Raw genomic sequence first — 21,114 nt, 5'->3', positions numbered from 1 at the left:
CAGCTTTAACACATGAAGCATAGACTTCTATACAACCAGAGGAGTCTGCAGATTAGCGACAGAGAGGATTCTGTTGACTCTCCATCGTCTGCAGAGGAAACGCTCCCACAACCCGCCGCATACAGGGGGGGGGGGGGGGGAGCCGGTGTCTCCATGGTGATCCGGTGATTCGGAGACTGAGGGATACTCCACAGCTGTTGCCATGGAAGCGCTTAATGCATGTCATCCACGGCTTGGTGAGATGGAGGTTGTGAGTGAGGCAGCACCTTCACGCATCTGATTACTCTGCAGGAAGACGCTGGCGAACAGACTCGTCTGCAGATGAGGTGAGAACGCAGAGGGATGGAATAGAAGGGACGGACCGTTACGTACACAAAGCGAATGCCCGGGACCAAACTATGCGTCTAAATGTTTGTGTACGATGAGTCACGAGGTGCAAACAACGAGCGCGGCGTCAATTAGCGTAGCCGAGCATCACTAGAACCAAACTCCATTCAGAAAACAAACGTTTTAAGAGATGTTTTATCGTCTTCTAGCTGAGATAACTGACAAAGCATGAACTCAGACTTTTTACAACATCTGCATCATCATGTGATTATTTCGGCATCTCTTTTTTTATCCGTTTAGTGCAATTAAATCACTGATGAATAGTTTATTCTGGATTCATACATCTGTGAATGCGGCGGAGTAACGCAATGCGTCCGTCTGCTGGTGAGGAAATAAGAAACAAACAAAAGAAAACTCGACAGTATCAAAATGAATCCATTTTTCTTGGATCACAAAAAGCTGATTTGACAGATTTTCAGAAGCCGAAGAATTTGCTGAGTTGACGCCGAGGTCGGGTCAAGCTGTCAGGACGCCTGAGCTGTGAAGTCAAAGGATGTCCACATTTCATAATCCCAGTTAGAGTTGACGAGCTCATCGTTTTCTGCATCAAATTCATGTTCTTTTTTTCTTCTTCCTGCTGACGCCTTTTGCCTCGTCCTCGGCCCAGAAGTCCTGCTGCTTCCTGTCCTCGGCCACTCTGAGCCGAGGCTGAGCTCTGGCTTAATGAGCCAGCCTCCGGGCGTCAGCGCCCTGACCGGCCAAGGTCGCAGCGCGGTGAGTCCCGGCCCCGACAGGTGGACCCGAGGCTCCTTTCCCTCGTTAATGAGCCTTTGCTTTGAACCGATGGCCCAAGTGGACTGACGGCTAACGAGCCGATCTGTGAGCGCAGAACGACCTCGAAGACTGAATGGAGTTGTATCTGCTCCATCTACGCCGTGCTCGTCGTTTGTACCACGTGACTCAATGCGAAGTTTTCGCATTGCCGCCAAAGGACAACCTCCCGGCCCTCAGAAGATGACCTCCTGGCCCCCAAAGGACAACCTCCTTGCCCTCAGAGGACGACCTCCTGGCCCTCAGAGGACGACCTCCTGGCCTTCAGAGGACGACCTCCTGGCCCCTTAAAGGACGACCTGGTTGCCCTGAGAGGACGACATACTTGTCATCGGAGGATGACCTCCTGGCCCCCAAAGGACAACCTCCTGGCCTTCAGAGGACGACCTCCTGGCCTTCAGAGGACGACCTCCTGGCCCCCAAAGGACAACCTCCTTGCCCTCAGAGGACGACCTCCTGGCCCCTTAAAGGACGACCTGGTTGCCCTGAGAGGACGACATACTTGTCATCGGAGGATGACCTCCTGGCCCTTGGAAGACGATCTCCTGGCCCCTCAGAGGACAACCTCCTTGCCCTCAGAGGATGACCTACTTGTCCTCGGAGGACGACCTCCTGGTCCTCAAAGGACGACCTCCTGGTCCTCAGAGGATGACCTCCTGATCCTCAGAGGATGACCTCCTGATCACTCTTTAGTTGGACACCTTTGAGACTTTTTTAGCTTCAGCAAAATGTCGAGGGACATGAACTGAGACTGATCTTTTCTTACGATAAGTCTCATGAACGGTGACTTCAGGGATTGAACTCGTGTCCATGTGCGTCTCCTCATCTCAGAGGCAGACGCTCGTCGTGACGCCGATCATTCACCGCTGTTGGAACCGGGTCAATAAATCTGGTTTCATAAATCTGGTAAACCAACCGTACTGTCTGCTCGTCAGGAGGCGAGCGCTTCTCTCCGCTGGACACCGTGATCTCTCTCCGCCGTTAATAACTTCTGAGAGCAACACGAGGGAGACGGCGGGATGATCGATGAGCCACGTCAGAGGTATTGATCGATGAGCGGGCGACGCCCTTTAGGTTCCTCCTGTCCTTCCTTTCCTTAGGCGCCTCAGACGTCCTCATGTCCTTTCATATCACTCCCGTTGATACCTCGTTTAAATGAGTCGAACCAAAAGTTTTCCTACTTCTCTTAGAGGTCGACAGTTCCTGGGTTCTGCGGGTTCTTCGTGTCCTGGTTCTGTTTGAGTTCAGGATCGTCGTGATTTGTCTGAAGTGCGTCTTCCTCTCGGCGACGGGGCCGGCAGGTGTGACCGGACCTCATTTCCTTCAGAGTGACCCTCATTACACGCTCAGGGAATCTAAGATAATTACTCTCTGGGTTTGAGATTCGGTCCTCGACTCCTTCAGAGACGAAGTCACCCGAGCAGAGGAGGGAAAGGGGGCGGAGCCACGATGAGCGATGACAGACAGGAAGTCAATGAAGTCAATATAAACTTTAACAAAGTCAAAGAGACCGCTTTCCTCAAATCTCCCGTCGATGATGTCATGACCCGTGTGACCTCTCGTCTTCTCGCTCCGCCTCCTGCAGGCCGAGAACGGCGTGAAAACTTTAGTCCACCGAGTGACGTCACGGAGAGCTGAATCTTTATCGAGCGCTCACACGGAGAGATTAAACCAGAGCCGCATTGATCTCTGTCCCGCCGCTGAGTCGACTCCCAGGAGGCCGCGGGGCGACAGACAGAGTCCTTCTGGTCGGCTCGCTCGGTTCAGCGAGAGGCCGACCGGCGTCCTGCCGCGCCGAGAAACGCCACGATGTGGACGTTGAAGCTGAGATGTGGACGTTGAAGCTGAGATGTGGACGATGAAGCTGAGATGTGGACGTTGAAGCTGAGATGTGGACGTTGAAGCTGAGATGTGGACGATGAAGCTGAGATGTGGACGATGAAGCTGAGATGTGGACGATGAAGCTGAGATGTGGACGATGAAGCTGAGATGTGGACGATGAAGCTGAGATGTGGACGATGAAGCTGCGGCTTAAATGAACAAAAGTTCCTTAATTGTCTCTAATTAATCAGATTAGTCGCACTAATTACTTTGCTGTGTTCACACAGTAAACAGTGAAGAACAAACCGTCTGTGTTAAAATACTAAATGATAACAGACAACTGTTCTGGTAATTGATTCATGTTTTTATCTCATGTTTTAAATGTGATATTAACCGGCATGAATATCTTTGTGTTTTGTGGTGTTGCTAGTGGCATTATGTGTGTCTGTTTTAGTGTATTTACAACAGCACGGAGCAGCAAACATGTGTTTAACAATATCTCTGACGAGGTTGTATACATACATTTATACATACATACAAACATACATACATTCATACATACATTTATACACATCTGCAGTCGTCCCCTCGTCCCCTCGTCCCCTCGTCCCCTCGTCCTCTCGCCCCCTCGTCCCCTCGTCCCCTCGTCCCCTCGTCCTCTCGTCCTCTCGTCCCCTCGTCCCCTCGTCCCCTCGTCCCCTCGTCCTTTCCTCCTCAGTCGTTAACGCCGTCGTTTGCATCTCGTCGGCAAATTAACTGCCAGAAATCTCACCGTCTGCTGCTCCTTTATTGAATCTCGGCGGTAAATTGGTTTGTTAGGAATCCTCCAGGGCGGCATGAGCTCCACGCCCGGGAGCGCAGCGAGGCCGAGCCGCCGCTGGGAGGAGGGGAAGAGGATTAATGGAGAGAGAGAGAGAGAGAGAGAGATGTGTTATTTGTTGTGTTTTCCTCTCACTACACAACGAACAGAAGCGAGGCCGAGGAGCCGGAGGAAGAGCTCGCCCTGATCTCATGGAGACGCTGAGCAGACGCTCTGCTCTCCGTCAACACGCGGGAATTAAATTCCCCTGAATTTCCCGTCATTCTTTTTACTTGTAGTGCAGTTGGTTTGGCTCCAGCCCCGAGGTGTGAGGCTGCTGGGCGTCGCTCTGAGAGCTCATTGGACGCTGGGGAGGAAGTCGTATCGAGTTAACATCGATCTCAAGACAGAGACACAAAACAGCTGCAAAGAGACACAACACAGCTGCAAAGAGACACAACACAGCTGCAACGGTACATAAAACAACAACAAAGAGACACAAAACAGCCACAAAACAGCCACAAAGAGACACAAAACAGCCACAAAGAGACACAAAACAGCCACAAAGAGACACAAAACAGCCACAAAGAGACACAAAACAGCCACAAAGAGACACAAAACAGCCACAAAGAGACACACAGTGTGTTTCCGTCTGAATGAGCTGAAGAGGATTTTTTTTTGTGCATTTTTTTTGACAGCTGGTTGAATTTATTTAGTGCAGTTCTGCGTCACATATCACAGCAGGGTGTGTGTCTGTGTGTGTGTGTGTGTGTGTGTGTGTGTGTGTGTGTGTGTGTGTGTGTGTGTGTGTGTGTGATGTTAAAATGGGCTTCAGTAGCTCATTCATCTTTTTAATATTGAAGATTAAACTGCGTGAAAGTGAATATTCTGGTCGACGGAGCAGAGAAGGAAAGAGGAAAGAGGAAAGAGGAAAGAGGAAGGAGGAAGGAGGATGCAGGAAAGAGGATGCAGGAAAGAGGAAGGAGGAAAGAGGAAAGAGGAAAGAAGAAAGAGGAAGGAGGAAGGAGAAAACGTCATTATTTAGTTTCCTTCACAGCTTCATTCAAAACATTTATTTTACTTCTATTTAAACATAACATTTTATAAAAACTTGTATTGATATCTTTGATTTATGAAGTGAAACAAAAACATATTTATGATCAACGCTGTAAAAAACTTTGACTTCAAAATGTCAACGACATGAAACAATAATTATGAATCTTGATATTCACATTGAAGACATAACCATGTGATGTTCATAAGGTGTATTAAGACATAACCATGTGATGTTCATAAGGTGTATTAAGACATAACCATGTGATGTCCATAAGGTGTATTAAGACATAACCATGTGATGTTCATAAGGTGTATTAAGACATAACCATGTGATGTTCATAAGGTGTATTAAGACATAACCATGTGATGTCCATAAGGTGTATTAAGACATAACCATGTGATGTTCATAAGGTGTATTAAGACATAACCATGTGATGTTCATAAGGTGTATTAAGACATAACCATGTGATGTCCATAAGGTGTATTAAGACATAACCATGTGATGTCCATAAGGTGTATTAAGACATAACCATGTGATGTTCATAAGGTGTATTAAGACATAACCATGTGATGTTCATAAGGTTTATTAAAGGAGGATATGAAACGCTTCTGAAAACTTCTGGATCTTTTTATTAAACGTTAGATTTTATCTCGTGAAATCTGAAGCAGGTTTTTTGTGACTCGTGTTGATTTGATCCTGTGAGACGATACGACAGCGTTTATATGAAGTTTATTATATTTAATACAACCAGGAAGGAGTTTTATCTCAGAGCAGACACAACGATCACTGAATATCTTCATCTGGGTTCTGTGACCTGAAACCAGATGAAAACACAACGAAGGAGTTTCAGTCTCTAAAGTCATCAGCAGAGATGCAGCGCCCTCTGGTGGCAGCACGCACACACACATCTATACATCTATACACTTATTTATCTATACATCTATATATCTACATATATCTATAGATCTACATATATCTATATATCTACATATATCTATATATCTACATATATCTATATATCCATGTCTTTATGTCTTCATGTCTTCATGTCTTCAAGTCTTCATGTCCTCATGTCTTCATGTGCTCATGTCCTCATGTCCTCATGTGTTCATGTCCTCATGTCTTCATGTCCTCATGTGTTCATGTCCTCATGTCCTCATGTCCTCATGTCTTCATGTCCTCATGTCCTCATGTGTTCATGTCCTCATGTCTTCATGTCCTCATGTGTTCATGTCCTCATGTGTTCATGTCCTCATGTCTTCATGTCCTCATGTGTTCATGTCCTCATGTCCTCATGTCCTCATGTCTTCATGTCCTCATGTCCTCATGTGTTCATGTCCTCATGTCTTCATGTCCTCATGTCCTCATGTGTTCATGTGTTCATCACTGAGCCGCTGCTTCTTTGTGTGTCTGCAGCTTCCTGATTGTTCTGGGATGTTTGATTCTGGCCATTTTGACCACGTTCAAGGAACACGAGAACGTGTCGGCTCACTGGCTGGTGGTGCTGGTAGGACACGCAACACACACAACACACACAACGTCTACACACAACTTCTACACAACGTCTACACAATGTTTAATCCCTCCCCGTCCAGGAAACCTTCGCCATCTTCATCTTCGGAGCAGAGTTCGCGCTCCGGGTCTGGGCGGCCGGATGCTGCTGCCGCTACAAAGGATGGAGGGGGAGGCTGAAGTTCGCTCGCAAACCTCTGTGCATTCTGGGTAATTTTATTAATGAGTTGTGGCTTTTCCAGCGGTGCCTGAACTCATCCAAAGAGCTCCATCTGGACATGAACGGATGAAAGATCAGCGTGATGAACACGTGAACTAGAAACCCTGTAAAACATGAGGAGGAATTATTCATCGCCGGATTAAAAACACAGCTGTTCAGTTTATAATCTCAGATTTCCTGAGACTTCGTCCTGACAGTTTGCTCTCTTTTCAAAACTTTTTGGATCTGCACTAGAATCTAAAGACGTGTGTTTAATGTGAAGTCGACCATAAAAGTTGGGTTATAAGTTCCTCGCTGTAACAAGCTAGCTCTCCCGCTAGCTCTCCGCTAGCTCCCCGAAGACAACAGCGGGGAGCTAGCGAGACAAAACAAGCAAAGGTAGCACAGCGTATAATCTGCCTGTCACGGTGTTCTCTGTCCCTCAGACATCTTCGTGCTGATCGCCTCGGTGCCGGTGGTGGCGGTGAGGAACCAGGGCAACGTGTTAGCTACGTCGCTGCGCAGCCTGCGCTTCCTGCAGATCCTGCGCATGCTGCGCATGGACCGGAGGGGAGGCACCTGGAAGCTGCTGGGGTCCGCCATCTACGCCCACAGTAAGGTAGGAACGGCCCGGCGGTTTGATCCCAATGCTGAGAACCAACCGGGGGGAAGACGCAGTCCGGAGACGCCGAGAGAGCTACAAGCGCTAACGGCGGTGTGAACTGGTACAAGCGCTAACGGCGGTGTTTTGATCATGCCAGTGAACCAGTGCGTGTGTGTGTGTGTGTGTGTGTGTGCGTGTGTGTGTGTGTGTGTGACCTCCTGCAGGAGCTGATCACCGCCTGGTACATCGGCTTCCTGTCCCTGATCCTGGCGTCCTTCCTGGTCTACCTGGTGGAAAAGGACGACGTCTCCATGGAGGCGTCCGGCCCCGACAACCCCAACGCTCTGCCCAAAGCGCAGGACTTCGACACCTACGCCGACGCACTGTGGTGGGGGCTGGTACGTCCGTTAGCTTAGCGACAATGCTACATTCAATATATATAATGTCTTGTGGCTCTGGACGCGTGACGGTAGCTTGTAGAAAAGCCTCCATGTGTCCTCCTCAGATCACGCTGACCACCATCGGCTACGGGGACAAGACCCCGAAGACCTGGGCCGGCCGGCTGCTCGCCGGCACCTTCGCTCTGATCGGGGTGTCCTTCTTCGCCCTGCCAGCAGTGGGTGCTCTCTCCTGTTTGCATGTCCACTGAAGTGAAGAACACCGGCTGTTACGCAGTTACTCTCTTTGTGGTTGTTATGTGTCTTTTTGTGGTTATTTTCTTTCTCTTTGAAGTTCTTTTGGTCTCTTTGTAGTTCTTTTGCATCTCTTTGTAGTTCTTTTGGTGTCTTTGTAGTTCTTTTGGTGTCTTTGTAGTTCTTTTGGTCCCTTTGAAGTTCTTTTGCATCTCTTTGTAGTTGTTTTGGACTCTTTGTAGTTCTTTTGGTCTTTTTGTAGTTCTTTTGATGTCTTTGAAATTCTTTTGGTCTCTTTGAAGTCTTCTGTGGTGTTTTCTCCTCTTTTCATGGCTGTTTTCAGTGTCTTTGCGTCGTCTCTCTGTGGCTCTTTTTCTTCGTGGCCATCTTGTATTTCTCCGTGGCCATGTTGAGTTCTCGTCTCCTAGCCGTGGGTCCGGGCCTGCGGGTCGGTCCAGAGCCAGCTGACTGAGTTTTGCCGCTGCAGGGCATCCTGGGATCCGGCCTGGCTCTGAAGGTCCAGGAGCAGCACCGGCAGAAGCACTTTGAGAAGCGCAGACATCCCGCCGCCGGGCTCATCCAGGTGAGACCGGCGTCAGCCGCGTACCTGCCGTGTACCTGGAACCAAATCAGCTGTTTAACCGTGACATCACTTCCTGTTTCACTCAAGTCTGCCTGGCGATATTACTCCACCAATCCAATCAGGGAAGACCTTATTGCCACCTGGAGATTTTATGAAACCATCATCTCTCTCCCCTGCTTCAGGTGAGTTCCTGTTCCACCTTTTCTTCCAGAAAGAATCCATGAAGTCACAACAGTGATGGTTCACGTCCCTCTGCTGGCCATTAAACCCAATGTAGTCGTGGTTGTTTTGTGTCTCTTTGTGGTTATTTTATGTTTCTTTGTGGTAGTTTTGTGTCTCTTTGTAGTAATTTTGTGTCTCTTTGTGGTTATTTTGTGTCTCTTTGTAGTAATTTTGTGTCTCTTTGTGGTTATTTGTGTCTCTTTGTAGTAATTTTGTGTCTCTTTGTGGTTATTTTGTGTCTCTTTGTGGTTATTTTGTGTGTCTATGTGGTTATTTTGTGTCTCTTTGTAGTAATTTTGTGTCTCTTTGTGGTTATTTTGTGTCTCTTTGTGGTTGTATTGTGTCTCTTTGTGGTTATTTGTATCTCTTTGTGGTTGTATTGTGTCTCTTTGTGGTTATTTTGTGTGTCTATGTGGTTATTTTGTGTCTCTTTGTAGTAATTTTGTGTCTCTTTGTGGTTATTTTGTGTCTCTTTGTGGTTGTATTGTGTCTCTTTGTGGTTATTTTGTGTGTCTATGTGGTTATTTTGTGTCTCTTTGTAGTAATTTTGTGTCTCTTTGTGGTTATTTTGTGTCTCTTTGTGGTAGTTTTGTGTCTCTTTGTAGTAATTTTGTGTCTCTTTGTGGTTATTTTGTGTCTCTTTGTAGTAATTTTGTGTCTCTTTGTGGTTATTTGTGTCTCTTTGTAGTAATTTTGTGTCTCTTTGTGGTTATTTTGTGTCTCTTTGTGGTTATTTTGTGTGTCTATGTGGTTATTTTGTGTCTCTTTGTAGTAATTTTGTGTCTCTTTGTGGTTATTTTGTGTCTCTTTGTGGTTATTTTGTGTCTCTTTGTGGTTATTTTGTGTGTCTATGTGGTTATTTTGTGTCTCTTTGTAGTAATTTTGTGTCTCTTTGTGGTTATTTTGTGTCTCTTTGTGGTTATTTGTGTCTCTTTGTGGTTATTTTATGTCTCTTTGTGGTTATTTTGTGTCTCTTTGTAGTAATTTTGTGTCTCTTTGTGGTTATTTTGTGTCTCTTTGTGGTAAACATGTGAACGTGATATGAAACTCCCTCTCGTCTCTTTAACAGCTCGATCTTTCACATCGGCCACTTTGGTGGCGTTGAGGCCGAGAGAGATTATTCTCTTTAGGGCCCATTAGCGAGCCCGTTAGTGGTGTTTCATGCGGTTCAGGACGAGTAGTCAGTCCCCAGACGGGTCTGCAGGCCTGATGGTTTTCCTTCTGCTCGTCGTGTGGAGGCACATTAACCAGACTGTCACAGGAAGTCTCCCCGAGGAGGTTTCATGTGTGATGAATCATTCTCATCTTCGTGAGCTGAAGCGATGCCTCGAGTCTTCTGCAGGACTCACACAGTCGCTGCCGACCTCGCCGACCTCGCCGACCTCGCCGACCTCGCCGACCTCGCCGACCTCGCCGTAACGACATGACGGCACATCAGCCGACATATTTCAGAGTTAGTAGACAGTTTTATGCAGAAGAACTTTAAATACAGCCCGAAGCATCGATGAGGACCCGAGAGTTAAACACTGTCAGCTGCACTGATACTGAGAAGATACTATGCAGCAACCTCTGGTTGTATAGAAGTCTATGCTTCATGTGTTAAAGCTGCATTCTCTCTCCTGACCACCAGGGGGCGACTCCTCTGGTTGTATAGAAGTCTATGCTTCATGTGTTAAAGCTGCATTCTCTCTCCTGACCACCAGGGGGCGACTCCTCTGGTTGTATAGAAGTCTATACAAAAGACTCTCTCGGGTTGTTTCCATCACAGCCTCATTACACAAAGCGCTCTGCTCCATCGCCTCGCTGGCGTGTTCAACCTGCAGGATCAAGTTGCTGCTGCTGGAGGGGTGTGTGTGTGTGTGTGTGTGTGTGGACCTCAGCTTGTTATATCCACAATGTGCAGGTAGTTGTGTTATCACGGAGACAATGGAAAGAACATGAGAGACAGCCTCGACTTTGGAAAAGGAAGTGAGGGAAAGAAAAAGAAAGGGACAAAGGTGCAGAAACTCTCTCTATCTATCTCTCTCTCTCTCTCTCTCTCTCTCTCTCTCTCTCTCTCTCTCTCTCTCTCTCTCTCTCTCTCTCTCTTTCTCTCTCTCTTTCTCTCTCTCTCTCTCTCTCTCTCTCTCTCTCTCTCTCTCTCTCTCTCTCTCTCTCTCTCTCTTTCTCTCTCTCTCTCTCTCTCTCTCTCTCTCTCTCTCTCTCTTTCTCTCTCTCTCTCTCTCTCTCTCTCTCTCTCTCTCTCTCTCTCTCTCTCTCTCTCTCTCTCTCTCGTGGAGAGAGGGAGGAACAGGAAGTGAAGACGTAGACAGAGTTTTAACCCTCGGGGGATCAGTCAGTCTGACATTATCTTGTTGCTCAGAGCGAAGAGGTGGACGCCCGCCAGAAACTACACAGCGCTGCCAGCGCCGACAAGAGGGCGATAAGCACTTACTGTGTGTGTGTGTGTGTGTGTGTGTGTGTGTGTGAGTGTGTGTGTGTGTGTGTGTGTGTGTGTGTGTGTGAGTGAGAGAGCGTTACACTGCATTGAACAGTATTAGACCTTTTATCTGGGTTCTCCAGTGCTATTGTGTGGTCTACTCAACACAGCACTGAGAGAAAATTATATCCCACCTGAGAGCCAAATGTGTGTGTGTGTGTGTGTGTGTGTGTGTGTGTGTGTGTGTGTGTGTGTGTGTGTGTGTGTGAGTGTGTGTTTCAGACCTTTGGAGTGAGGACATGTGTGAGTAACGTTAGCTTAGTTGGCCCTCCCTTCCTCTTAGAGTTGGCTCAGGATCTTTACACTGCAGAACATGTAAGTGCAGGTGTGTGTGTGTGTGTGTGTGTGTGTGTGTGTGTGTGTGTGTGTGTGTGTGTGTGTGTCTGTGTGTGTGTGTGTGTGTGTGTGTGTGTGTGCAACGACCACCGCTGTGATGTGGCATTGAATGAACACAACCAGAGCATAACACAACATGTCAACAACGATCACTATGAAGCATTATGAATGTCCTGCGTTGAGGGTCGTGTTTCCTGCTTTCACCGCTTCAGACGTCTCTTTGTCTCTTTGTCTCTTTGTGTCTTTGTGTCTTTGTGTCTTTGTCTCTTTGTGTCTTTGTGTCTTTGTGTCTCTCTGCATTGAGACGCTTAAACAAATCTTGTCCCCACAAATATGTTTTTTAATTTAACACAAGCTCCTGGCAGACCCACCAGATGGCGCTCTGGCGTTTGTTTCTGACGCGACTGATCGTCTCCAGATCTCATTTAACCCAGTATGAACTGGTTTGATCAAGACCAGTATGAGTAAACCAGTGTGAGTAAACCAGTATGAGGAAACCAGTGGGAGTTAACCAGTGGGAGTAAACCAGTGTGAGTAAACCAGTATGAGGAAACCAGTGGGAGTTAACCAGTGGGAGTAAACCAGTGGGAATAAACCAGTCTAAGTAAACCAGTATGAGTAAACCAGTCTAAGTAAACCAGTATGAGTAAACCAGTCTAAGTAAACCAGTCTAAGTAAACCAGTATGAGTAAACCAGTGGGAATAAACCAGTATGAGTAAACGAGTAGGAGTAAACCAGTATGAGTAAACCAGTGTGAGTAAACCAGTGTGAGTAAACCAGTGGGAATAAACCAGTATGAGTAAACCAGTCTAAGTAAACCAGTATGAGTAAACCAGTCTAAGTAAACCAGTCTAAGTAAACCAGTGTGAGTAAACCAGTGTGAGTAAACCAGTAGGAGTAAACCAGTGTGAGTACACCAGTAGGAGTAAACCAGTGTGAGTACACCAGTAGGAGTAAACCAGTGTGAGTAAACCAGTAGGAGTAAACCAGTGTGAGTAAACCAGTGTGTTTGCTGGGTCTCGGGCCGGCGGCGCTGTGGGAGGCGAGGAGCATTATTTGTCCCCGTTGTGTTGCCCGTGGATAATCGCTGTCTCTTTATTTGGCGGCGCGGCGGTCAGAAAGAGCTCCGGTCCTTCACAGCGTCTCATTCTGCCGCCTCTCAGCGCCGTAATCTGCCGTCTCTCCGGCCCCGGGGCCACAAAGAGGCTCCTGTTGTGAGTCTGCTGTGGGAGCAAAGTCGCTGAGAGCGCTCCACGTTTCAGAGGCTCGCTTCAGGCCGGCCGGCGGCTCCGGTTACCCCGCCGCTCTGCCTCTTCCAAGGCACACAGGAGTCTTATTTTACCCAGGGAGCTCGGCTCTTTGTGCTGCCAAATAGTGCCGGCTATCGGACAATGGAGGAGCCCGGGGCCCCTCGCGGCTCTCTGAGGCGTCCTCATGCCAGGAGAACCGCGTTCTTACGCCTCAAGACTTTAACTCCTGAGAGACTCAAATGGAGATTCAAGGGAAGACGAGACGAGGGATTCTTTGAGGAGATTCAGGTGTTTTTGGTTCTTCTTGAGAATGAGAGAATTATTAAAACAATTACCCCAAGAAATGTCAAGACGAGCCTCCGAGGTCAAAGGGCATTATGGCAAAATTCTGCTACATTTGCTTTGGATCTATCTCTAATTCAATGATCACATTTAATGTCCTCAATCTGCAAAAATAATCCCTGAAAAGATGTTCAAAACCTTAGAAAGCCGGAAGAACCTGTAGATGAAACCCTTGGAATACACACCTCTGGGCCGGGTGATTATGAGCATCCTTAGAAGGTGCAAGAGGTTGAATCCTTCACAGACGGTTCTAGAGGGAACCGTTAATGGTGGGTTCTTGGTAGAACTCTTGGAAAGGCCGAAGAACCCAAAACGAAACCTGACAGATACAGTTGCAGCTAAAGAAAATGGTTATTTCTGTGTATTCTTTCTGAAATTTCCCATCTGTGGAGATATTTTGAAGTCTGGACTTTGGTTTGGAACGAAAAGATGTGGCTCCAAACCAAAGTCCACCGAAGTTCCCGAACACAGTAAAGTCTTGAAGGTGTGAGTAGAACAACGACCTGCAATCCTTTAAACAGTTGAGACACCTCCAGACCTTCATCTGGTGTCATTGGATAGTTGGAGCTCAGGAAGCGGTGACCAGCATACCGGACAAGAAACAAGCAAACATCTCCCCAACGCTGAAGGCCTCCTTAACAAACTGTGTCATAATACTGTGTCTATTCCTTCTTGCTGGTTGGCATAGAGCTCTACTACTCCATGACATCTTCATCCTCCATCCTGTATCTCCTCTCCCTTCTTCTTCTGGTCCCGTTTCAGCCAGAAACTAAGTTTACTGGAGCGCGTTCGCCTCCCCAACGCGCGGCCGTCGATCGGGTCGGGCAAGAGGCTCACGGGTCACGCCGACTCCATCGAGGAAAGTCCCTCCAAGGAGCCCAAACCCGCCGGCTTCAGCAACCGAGAACGTTTCCGCACCGCCTTCCGCATGAAGGCCTACACGCTCCGCCAGAGCTCCGAAGGTAAAGGCCACGGCCCTCGATGGTGGAACGTTGGGGTTTGGGTTGGGTCGTATTGAGCGTTAAGTCGTGTGGTTTTGTCCTCGTCAGACGGCGGCGCCCTGGCAGAACCCTCAGAGGAGCGGGGCTTCCCCCCGGACATCCTCATGGAGGAGATGATCCCCACGCTGAAGCTGGTCATCAGGGCCGTCAGGTCAGGAGCTGAATCTGCATTTTATGATCTCCAGTGAAGTCCCAGCGAAGCAGCCTTTAGGGCTTTAAACAAACTGTTGGATGATGGGATGGATGGTTCATATAAGAGCAGCTGTTGAATAATGTTGTGTTTTAATAAGAGGAACACATGTGAGATGTTGTTCAGATGTGTAAATATCAGTCTACATGTTTCTGGTTAAGAGGAAATGAAGATGACACAGAAAGAAATGAAAAGGTTTCAGGTCCAACGATAAAAAAAAGACTTTCAGGATGATTATTAGTTTGAAATGAAGCAGCTGTAAAGTCACAACTCTAACAAACCATAACACAACATGTGAACATCCAACATGCAAAGATTAACTTTAATAAAGTGAAGCAGAACAAAGTTAGAGAGGGTTTAGAACAGAGAACGTTCAGGCGAGGACTCAATGAACCCAATGGACCCATTGGAGCCATTGGAGCCATTGGAGCCATTGGGGCCATTGGGTCCATTGGGACAATTTGAATTTTCTCATGTACCAAACCATATATTTCACTTGTGTATTACTTACAGTGTTCAATACATCCAAATACAGTCATTTGGGATGTTTGCTTGGTGATTCCCACCAAGCAAACAATCTGCTCATGCTAAATAAGGATCGGCGTTCAGAGAGCTTGGCTGTTTGTTGCCGGAGAGGAAACCAGAGCCTGGAGGCAGATCTCAGTGAGCCGGTTCTATCGGCCACGCCGTTGACGTGATGCAGGAACTCAATCTCGCGGAGGGCCTGTGAGATGAGTGATTAACCCTGTGAATGGGCTGCTTCCTTCCACGCCATTATTTCGGGGCTGAATGGGTCTGAATGGGGACGCTCGGACCTGGAGGGGTTTCGGTTTCAGGACCCAAGACTTCTCACCGCTGTGTTTGAATATGTTTTCTGTGTCCTTTGTCTCGCAGGATCATGCAATTCCTCTTGAACAAGAAGCGGTTCAAGGAAACTCTGAGGCCTTACGATGTCAAAGACGTGATCGAGCAGTACTCCGCCGGGCACCTGGACATGCTCTGTCGAATCAAATACCTCCAGACGAGGTCAGCAGCTGCTCTGTGGATGTCTGCTTTTAGAGAAGCAGACATCTTCTCCTCCTCCTCTTCCTCTTTTTCCTCTTCCTCCTCCTCCTCATCCTGATTCTCTTCCTTTCAGGATCGACATGATTCTGGCCCCCGGTCCCCCCCTCACCCCCAAGCAAAAGAAGACTCCCAAAACGCCCTTTAGCTACCCGCCCAATCAGTCGCCCAGGTACAGTCCCTCACGTGAAGAGACAACTCAATGTTATCTGACTTTCTTGTAATATTAGAATCTCCACAAAAGGGCCCAAATAATGCTAATCGTCTGTATTAAATGTACTTCATGCACCGTCTAGAGGCTGGCGTTTGTGTTCACTGGTCTTGGTGCATCTTATACTTATAATTATACTTTGTGGTCGTCTCCAACGAGAAGCCGCACTCTTTATTCCTGAGGAAGGTTCTGTGCAGGTGAATGTGTGTAACAGGTGTGTGTTCCAGGCACGAGTCCTACCTCGCCAAAGCCGCCTCCTTGCCGGACTCCGAAGACCAAAGCATGATGGGAAGATTTGTCCGGGTGGAGCGCCAGGTGAGGAGGAGAGCTGCAAGGCAGATAAACACTGGACTTAAAAACCCTTTATAGCACTTTATACTACTTTATAACCCTTTAGAACACTTTAGAATGCTTTTAGAACCCTTTAGAACCTTTTTAGAACAAGTCAGAACCTTTTAGAACCTTTAAGAACCCTTCTAGAACACTTTTAGAACACTATAGAACGCATTTGGAATCCTTTCAAATCCTTTTAGAAAACATTAGAACATCTTGGAACCATGTTATAACCCTTTACAACCTTTTATACCACTTGTGTAACACTTTAGAACACTTTTAGAACCAAAAGAAGAACTGTAATCTGAAAAGATTGGGTTCCACATGGTGCTGCTTCTGAAATCTGCCTCAGTAGCATTTCATGCAAATATAATTGTTGTGTTATTTTCCAACGAGCGGTAGATTTGCTCGCATGTTGAAATGTTTGCGTTCTCCTGGATGTTCTGGTTCAGGTGGAGGACATGGAGAAGAAGCTGGACTTCCTGGTGGACATGCACATCCAGCACACAGAGCTCCTGCAGGTGGACTCGGCCGGCGCCGCCCACATGACCCTGCAGCCCTGCGACCCGGCGGCGAGCGGCGAGATCCGGCGGCTGTTCTTCAACTACGCCGAGGCGTTCCCGCACATGTCCTACCAGACGCCCGCCGGCAGGCCGAGTGCGCCCTGCGGCCGCGGACCGGCGGGCGCGGACGCAAACCTCCACCAGCGCCGCCCGGCGGCCGGCGTGCCCACCTACGCCGAGCGCCCCACGGTGCTGCCCATCAGCTCCCTGCTGGACTCGTCGGCGCCGTTGGCGGCGGCGGGGGGGCCGGGCAGGACCGCGGGGGGGGCGGGGCCCGACTCGCCGCTCTCCATGCTGTCGGTGGACCACGAGGAGCTGGAGCGCTCGCCGAGCGGGTTCAGCGTCTCCGGGGAGAGGGAGGACGCGGGGGGGGACTCGGGCAGCCGGACCAGAACCCGGCCCAGCTACCTGGCGGAGGGGGAGACGGACTCGGACTCGGACCCCTTCACGCCCAGCGGCGGCGGCGGGGGAGGGGCTCTGCCGCTCTCCTCCACGGGGGAGGGGTTCGGGGACGCCGTGTGGAACACGCCGCCCTGAGGAGGGCGTCGACACAAGAAACCTTGAACCCAACCCACGCCGCTGCACCCAAACCAGCTCGGGTCCACACCTGGACACAACCATGGGGGGTGGGGGGGGTCGTCGGACCTTTCGGGGGCGGTCTCGTCAACCGACGGGGAGGCGTGGCCTCGAGGCCGCCGACAGGAAAGACCTGTTTGTAAAGTAGAACTCTGTACAGCACTCATAGCTCCAGTAAGAGAGAACGTTAATATTCACACTATTTACGCCCAAAAGCTTTATCGCTGCAAAGCCACGACCGCACTGCATGCGCCGCATGCGACTCCTAGTGTAGACACTCGACGTTCAGGATATCAGGAAACGGAGCGAGCGGTCGAAGGGATCCTTATACTTGCTATGCCATTTTGTAACACTTATTTTTTATATGGAAACATTTTCATGTTCTGCATGGTCTGCATGATGCTGCACCACTAGGGGGCGACGGCTGGAGGAGGCGAAGGAACCAAAAGTCTCCTGTGCGTGTGCGTGTGCGTGTGTGTGTGTGTGCTTGTGTGTGTGTGTGTGTGTTTGTCCGCCGCCGTGCTCTTGAGTTGTGTGTCGCCACTTTAACGCGTACAAACTTTCCAGTTTAAAAAAAGAAAAACTAAAATCTCTTCAGTTTTTGCTTCTTCTTTAAAAACAAACACTTTAATATTTTTTTATTTGTTTTTTTGTTTCCGTTGACTTTCAACGTTTCCTATGATTTTAAACATATTTTCTATGGCGTCGACTGTGTTTCTGTTTCTGTTGTTCATGAATTCATTTTTAATATTTCTATGTATTTATCTTCTTGTATCCTGTTATAACTCTGCTAGTGAAGCGTTCACACATATAAATATACTCTAACAGTGGATGAGCTTTCTCCTCTGAAGCCACAAACGTCCCAGAGAACGTCGCGGGGTTTATTATGGGATGTGACCTCTGGTGACCTCTGGTGACCTTGTGTTGTCATTTGGCCTTTTTATTATTTTGTATTAGTTTATTTCAGCTGCACAGAAACGTCCACGAGGTCTCGATGTTTCATCTCTTCCATGTGTCCACGTCTCGTTGTGTGTCCGTTTGTGTGTCTTTGTGTGTCTCTGTTGCGTGTGAAGGTGCGTTGCTTCCTCTCTGCTCACTACTGTTCAACACTTTAACACTTTATTCATTAATGCAATGTATTTATTATGAATTGTCTTCCAAGACTAAACGCATGAAAACATCAGGAAGTGAAGCGAGCGGACAGAAGTTACATGAACGTGTTCAGACGACAAACAGCACAACAAAGACTCAGCGTCTCAACAAAACAACATGAAAACATCTGTTATGAAACGTCATCTGGTGTCAATATGACTCGTGAACGTTTGCTTCAAGTTAAAGCTTGAAAAGTATTTTTCAGCGACTTCAATACAAACACAAAACAAGGTTAAGTAACAACTCAAAGAATCCGTTTTGTTTGGTTTGGACATTTCTTCCAGTTATGAGGAAAGAGTTTTGAACATTTTGGGAAAAATAGGAAAAAGATGAAATATATATGTTTCATTGTGCACAAAACAGAACATTCCCTCAGCGAGTCCTGACGCTCTTCACATGTGAACACGATTTATTTCTGTCCTCATTCTGTGTGTTATGAAGGACGCGCTCACACACGTCGTTTCATATTTCACCATCACGCGTTTCTCCAAACGTCCTGCGGTGACGTCATGATGACGTCATGATGAAGTCATGATGAAGTCATACCAGTGATGTCATGATGAAGTCATGATGAAGTCATGATGAAGTCATACCAGTGATGTCATGATGAAGTCATACCAGTGATGTCATGATATCATGATGATCTCATCACGATGTCATGGTCACATCGTGATGATGCACTTTTCTTTTTTTTGTTTTTTGGAACACTCCATTTAAATCCGGGTGTTTTTTAACTTCGGGTACCAGTGATTATATTTATATTTATTTATTATATTCTGTGTTCATGTCAGAGAGGAGACTCAAAGTCTTTCAGACGTTCATTTCCCTCCAGCAGGAAGTTCTCTTCTAAACGAGTCCTCATGGAGCGTGTGTTAACACAACCTGCACCAACACGCGTGTGCTCTTTTACGTGCACGTGTGCACGTGCACGTCCTCCCTGAGTGAGCGTCCGTGTGAAAGTGACTGTGAGATGAAAGGAGCACTTTATGCTGGCTGTTCCCATGGTAACCGCATCCCAAGCAATGCACTGATGAACACATGAACACATGAACACATGAACACATGAACACATGCTACGAGACATTTTATACACATCTTTATTGCTACGAAATTATTTGTGCCTTGGCCTCTTTCAGTACGGTTCTTTTCAATGTTTTTTATTTTTTTTACATTTCTGCTCATGCTTCTCGCTCCGGCTGTCGAAGCTGCTCGTGATATCCATGTGGAAGCTGCTTCTACGCAGAGAAACAACCTCTGGTTGTATAGAAGTCTACGCTTCATGTGTTAAAGCTGCATTCTCTCTCCTGACCACCAGGGGGTGACTCCTCTGGTTGTATAGAAGTCTATGCTTCATGTGTTAAAGCTGCATTCTCTCTCCTGACCACCAGGGGGCGACTCCTCTGGTTGTATAGAAGTCATAACTCCATGAATCACAGTTTCTGTCGTCGGCTCTTCATGATGAGATAAATGTTTGTTAAAACTACTAAAAATAGTGAATAAACTACAATAAGAATAAATCTATAACAGCTGTCCAGACAAATGGAGTTAACGCTGTTGAGTATTTAAGTTGTGAAGTTCTTGTCTTGTCAGTATTCATAGTCGTCATGTTGTGTGACGGTTCTTTTGGCTCGAAGCACAACGCTCCAAACGGAAGCCAGCGACTTGAAAAACGTGCCAAAACCCTTGAAACTGAAAAGCGTTGACGTCACATCAAACACCGACAACAGCACGAGATTAGCTGCAGTGTCTTTTCATATTTATTCATATCATAGAGGACGGGTTGGTCTTCACATGGAGAGTCTCTGCTGAACCTTCTGTTGGACATCACAAACAGCTTCGTGGGAGTTGATTGACAGCAGCTTTTTGGGTTCATAAAAAAGGTTTTGATGTTCTTAGTTTTTATCTGAATGGAAGTTTGGACGACTTTACACGAGTGGCCTTCAGCGCTTCATTATTCTCATTCCAGTTCAAATAAATAAACACTTGCCATTTCTATTCTGTATTAGACACTTTGAACACTTTGATTTGATGATATAATATGCAAATGTATTCTTACTTGATTTTTTTATTTTTTGTCTTTTCAACTGCACCAGTTATTAATAAAGTATTGAATTCAAACCTGTGACTCTTAATGATGAGACGCGACCTGAAGGACGTTACTGCGAAACAACAGGATACCTGAAGCTCCACGTTCCTGAAGCTCAATGTTCCTGAAGCTCAATGTTCCTGAAGCTCAATGTTCCTGAAGCTCCACGTTCCTGAAGCTCAATGTTCCTGAAGCTCAATGTTCCTGAAGCTCAATGTTCCTGAAGCTCAATGTTCCTGAAGCTCAATGTTCCTGAAGCTCAATGTTCCTGAAGCTCCATGTTCCTGAAGCTCAATGTTCCTGAACCCTCTGAACGTTTCACACTGGTCTTGTATCAGCTCACAGAAACACACAATGACATGTAGCTAACGTTGAAAATATTTAGATTTAGACTGAAAACTACTTAAGATGAGAAAAAGATAATAGTGAGATAGATACTTTATTCATACGCAACAATGTAACCTGACAACGTAACGTAACAACGTAACAACTTAATGTAGCAACGTAACGTAACAACGTAACGCAACAACGTAACGTAACAACGTAACAACGTATCAAGGCCTCCAGCGTGTGCTTGGTATGAAACGTCACTTCCTCGGCCTGAAAGCAAACGCGTTGGTTTGTTTTGCAGAACTCTGCATCGACACACTTTCACTCCTCAGTGGCGACTCCAGAGTCTCGTCGGCATGATTGTGGTGAACTTGTGTGTTTGTCTCCAGGTGTCTCTGCTCACTGCGTCGTGGCTGTCGGTGCGATTCCCTCCCGGTGGGGGGAGGGGTTCCCAGGCCCTCGGCAGCTCCGTTTCCTCTCCTGCCAAGTCGGCGCTGTGAGCCTCCATGAGTCTGCGACGTGAACGCAGGCGAGCAAAGTGCCCGGCGGTCCCGCCATTAAAGACTCGCTGTCACCTCTTCGCGGGTCTTCGGAGCGGCTCGGGTGTCACTGCGG

General features: G+C 47.4%; 1 protein-coding gene across 1 annotated transcript in view; it reads left to right on the top strand.

Moving 5' to 3' along the window:
* Window positions 1-18,657, top strand: part of kcnq3 (potassium voltage-gated channel, KQT-like subfamily, member 3) — a 37,283-nt gene extending 18,626 nt beyond the window's left edge. Inside the window, exons 3-15 of the mRNA XM_068567800.1 lie at window positions 6,252-6,342; window positions 6,431-6,557; window positions 6,993-7,165; window positions 7,375-7,548; window positions 7,656-7,766; window positions 8,270-8,365; window positions 8,453-8,547; window positions 13,758-13,957; window positions 14,045-14,147; window positions 15,081-15,212; window positions 15,325-15,420; window positions 15,687-15,774; window positions 16,245-18,657. Coding sequence (XP_068423901.1) covers window positions 6,252-6,342; window positions 6,431-6,557; window positions 6,993-7,165; window positions 7,375-7,548; window positions 7,656-7,766; window positions 8,270-8,365; window positions 8,453-8,547; window positions 13,758-13,957; window positions 14,045-14,147; window positions 15,081-15,212; window positions 15,325-15,420; window positions 15,687-15,774; window positions 16,245-16,892 — 2,134 coding nt within the window. The 3' untranslated portion in view covers window positions 16,893-18,657. The remainder of the gene's footprint in view (window positions 1-6,251; window positions 6,343-6,430; window positions 6,558-6,992; window positions 7,166-7,374; window positions 7,549-7,655; window positions 7,767-8,269; window positions 8,366-8,452; window positions 8,548-13,757; window positions 13,958-14,044; window positions 14,148-15,080; window positions 15,213-15,324; window positions 15,421-15,686; window positions 15,775-16,244) is intronic.
* The last annotated feature ends 2,457 nt before the right edge of the window (window positions 18,658-21,114 follow it).

Source organism: Clinocottus analis, unplaced genomic scaffold (assembly GCF_023055335.1).
Source record: "Clinocottus analis isolate CAN_PGR_092001 unplaced genomic scaffold, fCliAna1.0.p SCAF_11, whole genome shotgun sequence".
Classification (NCBI taxonomy): Eukaryota; Metazoa; Chordata; class Actinopteri; order Perciformes; family Cottidae; genus Clinocottus; species Clinocottus analis.
This window is presented reverse-complemented; position numbering and strand designations above follow the sequence as displayed.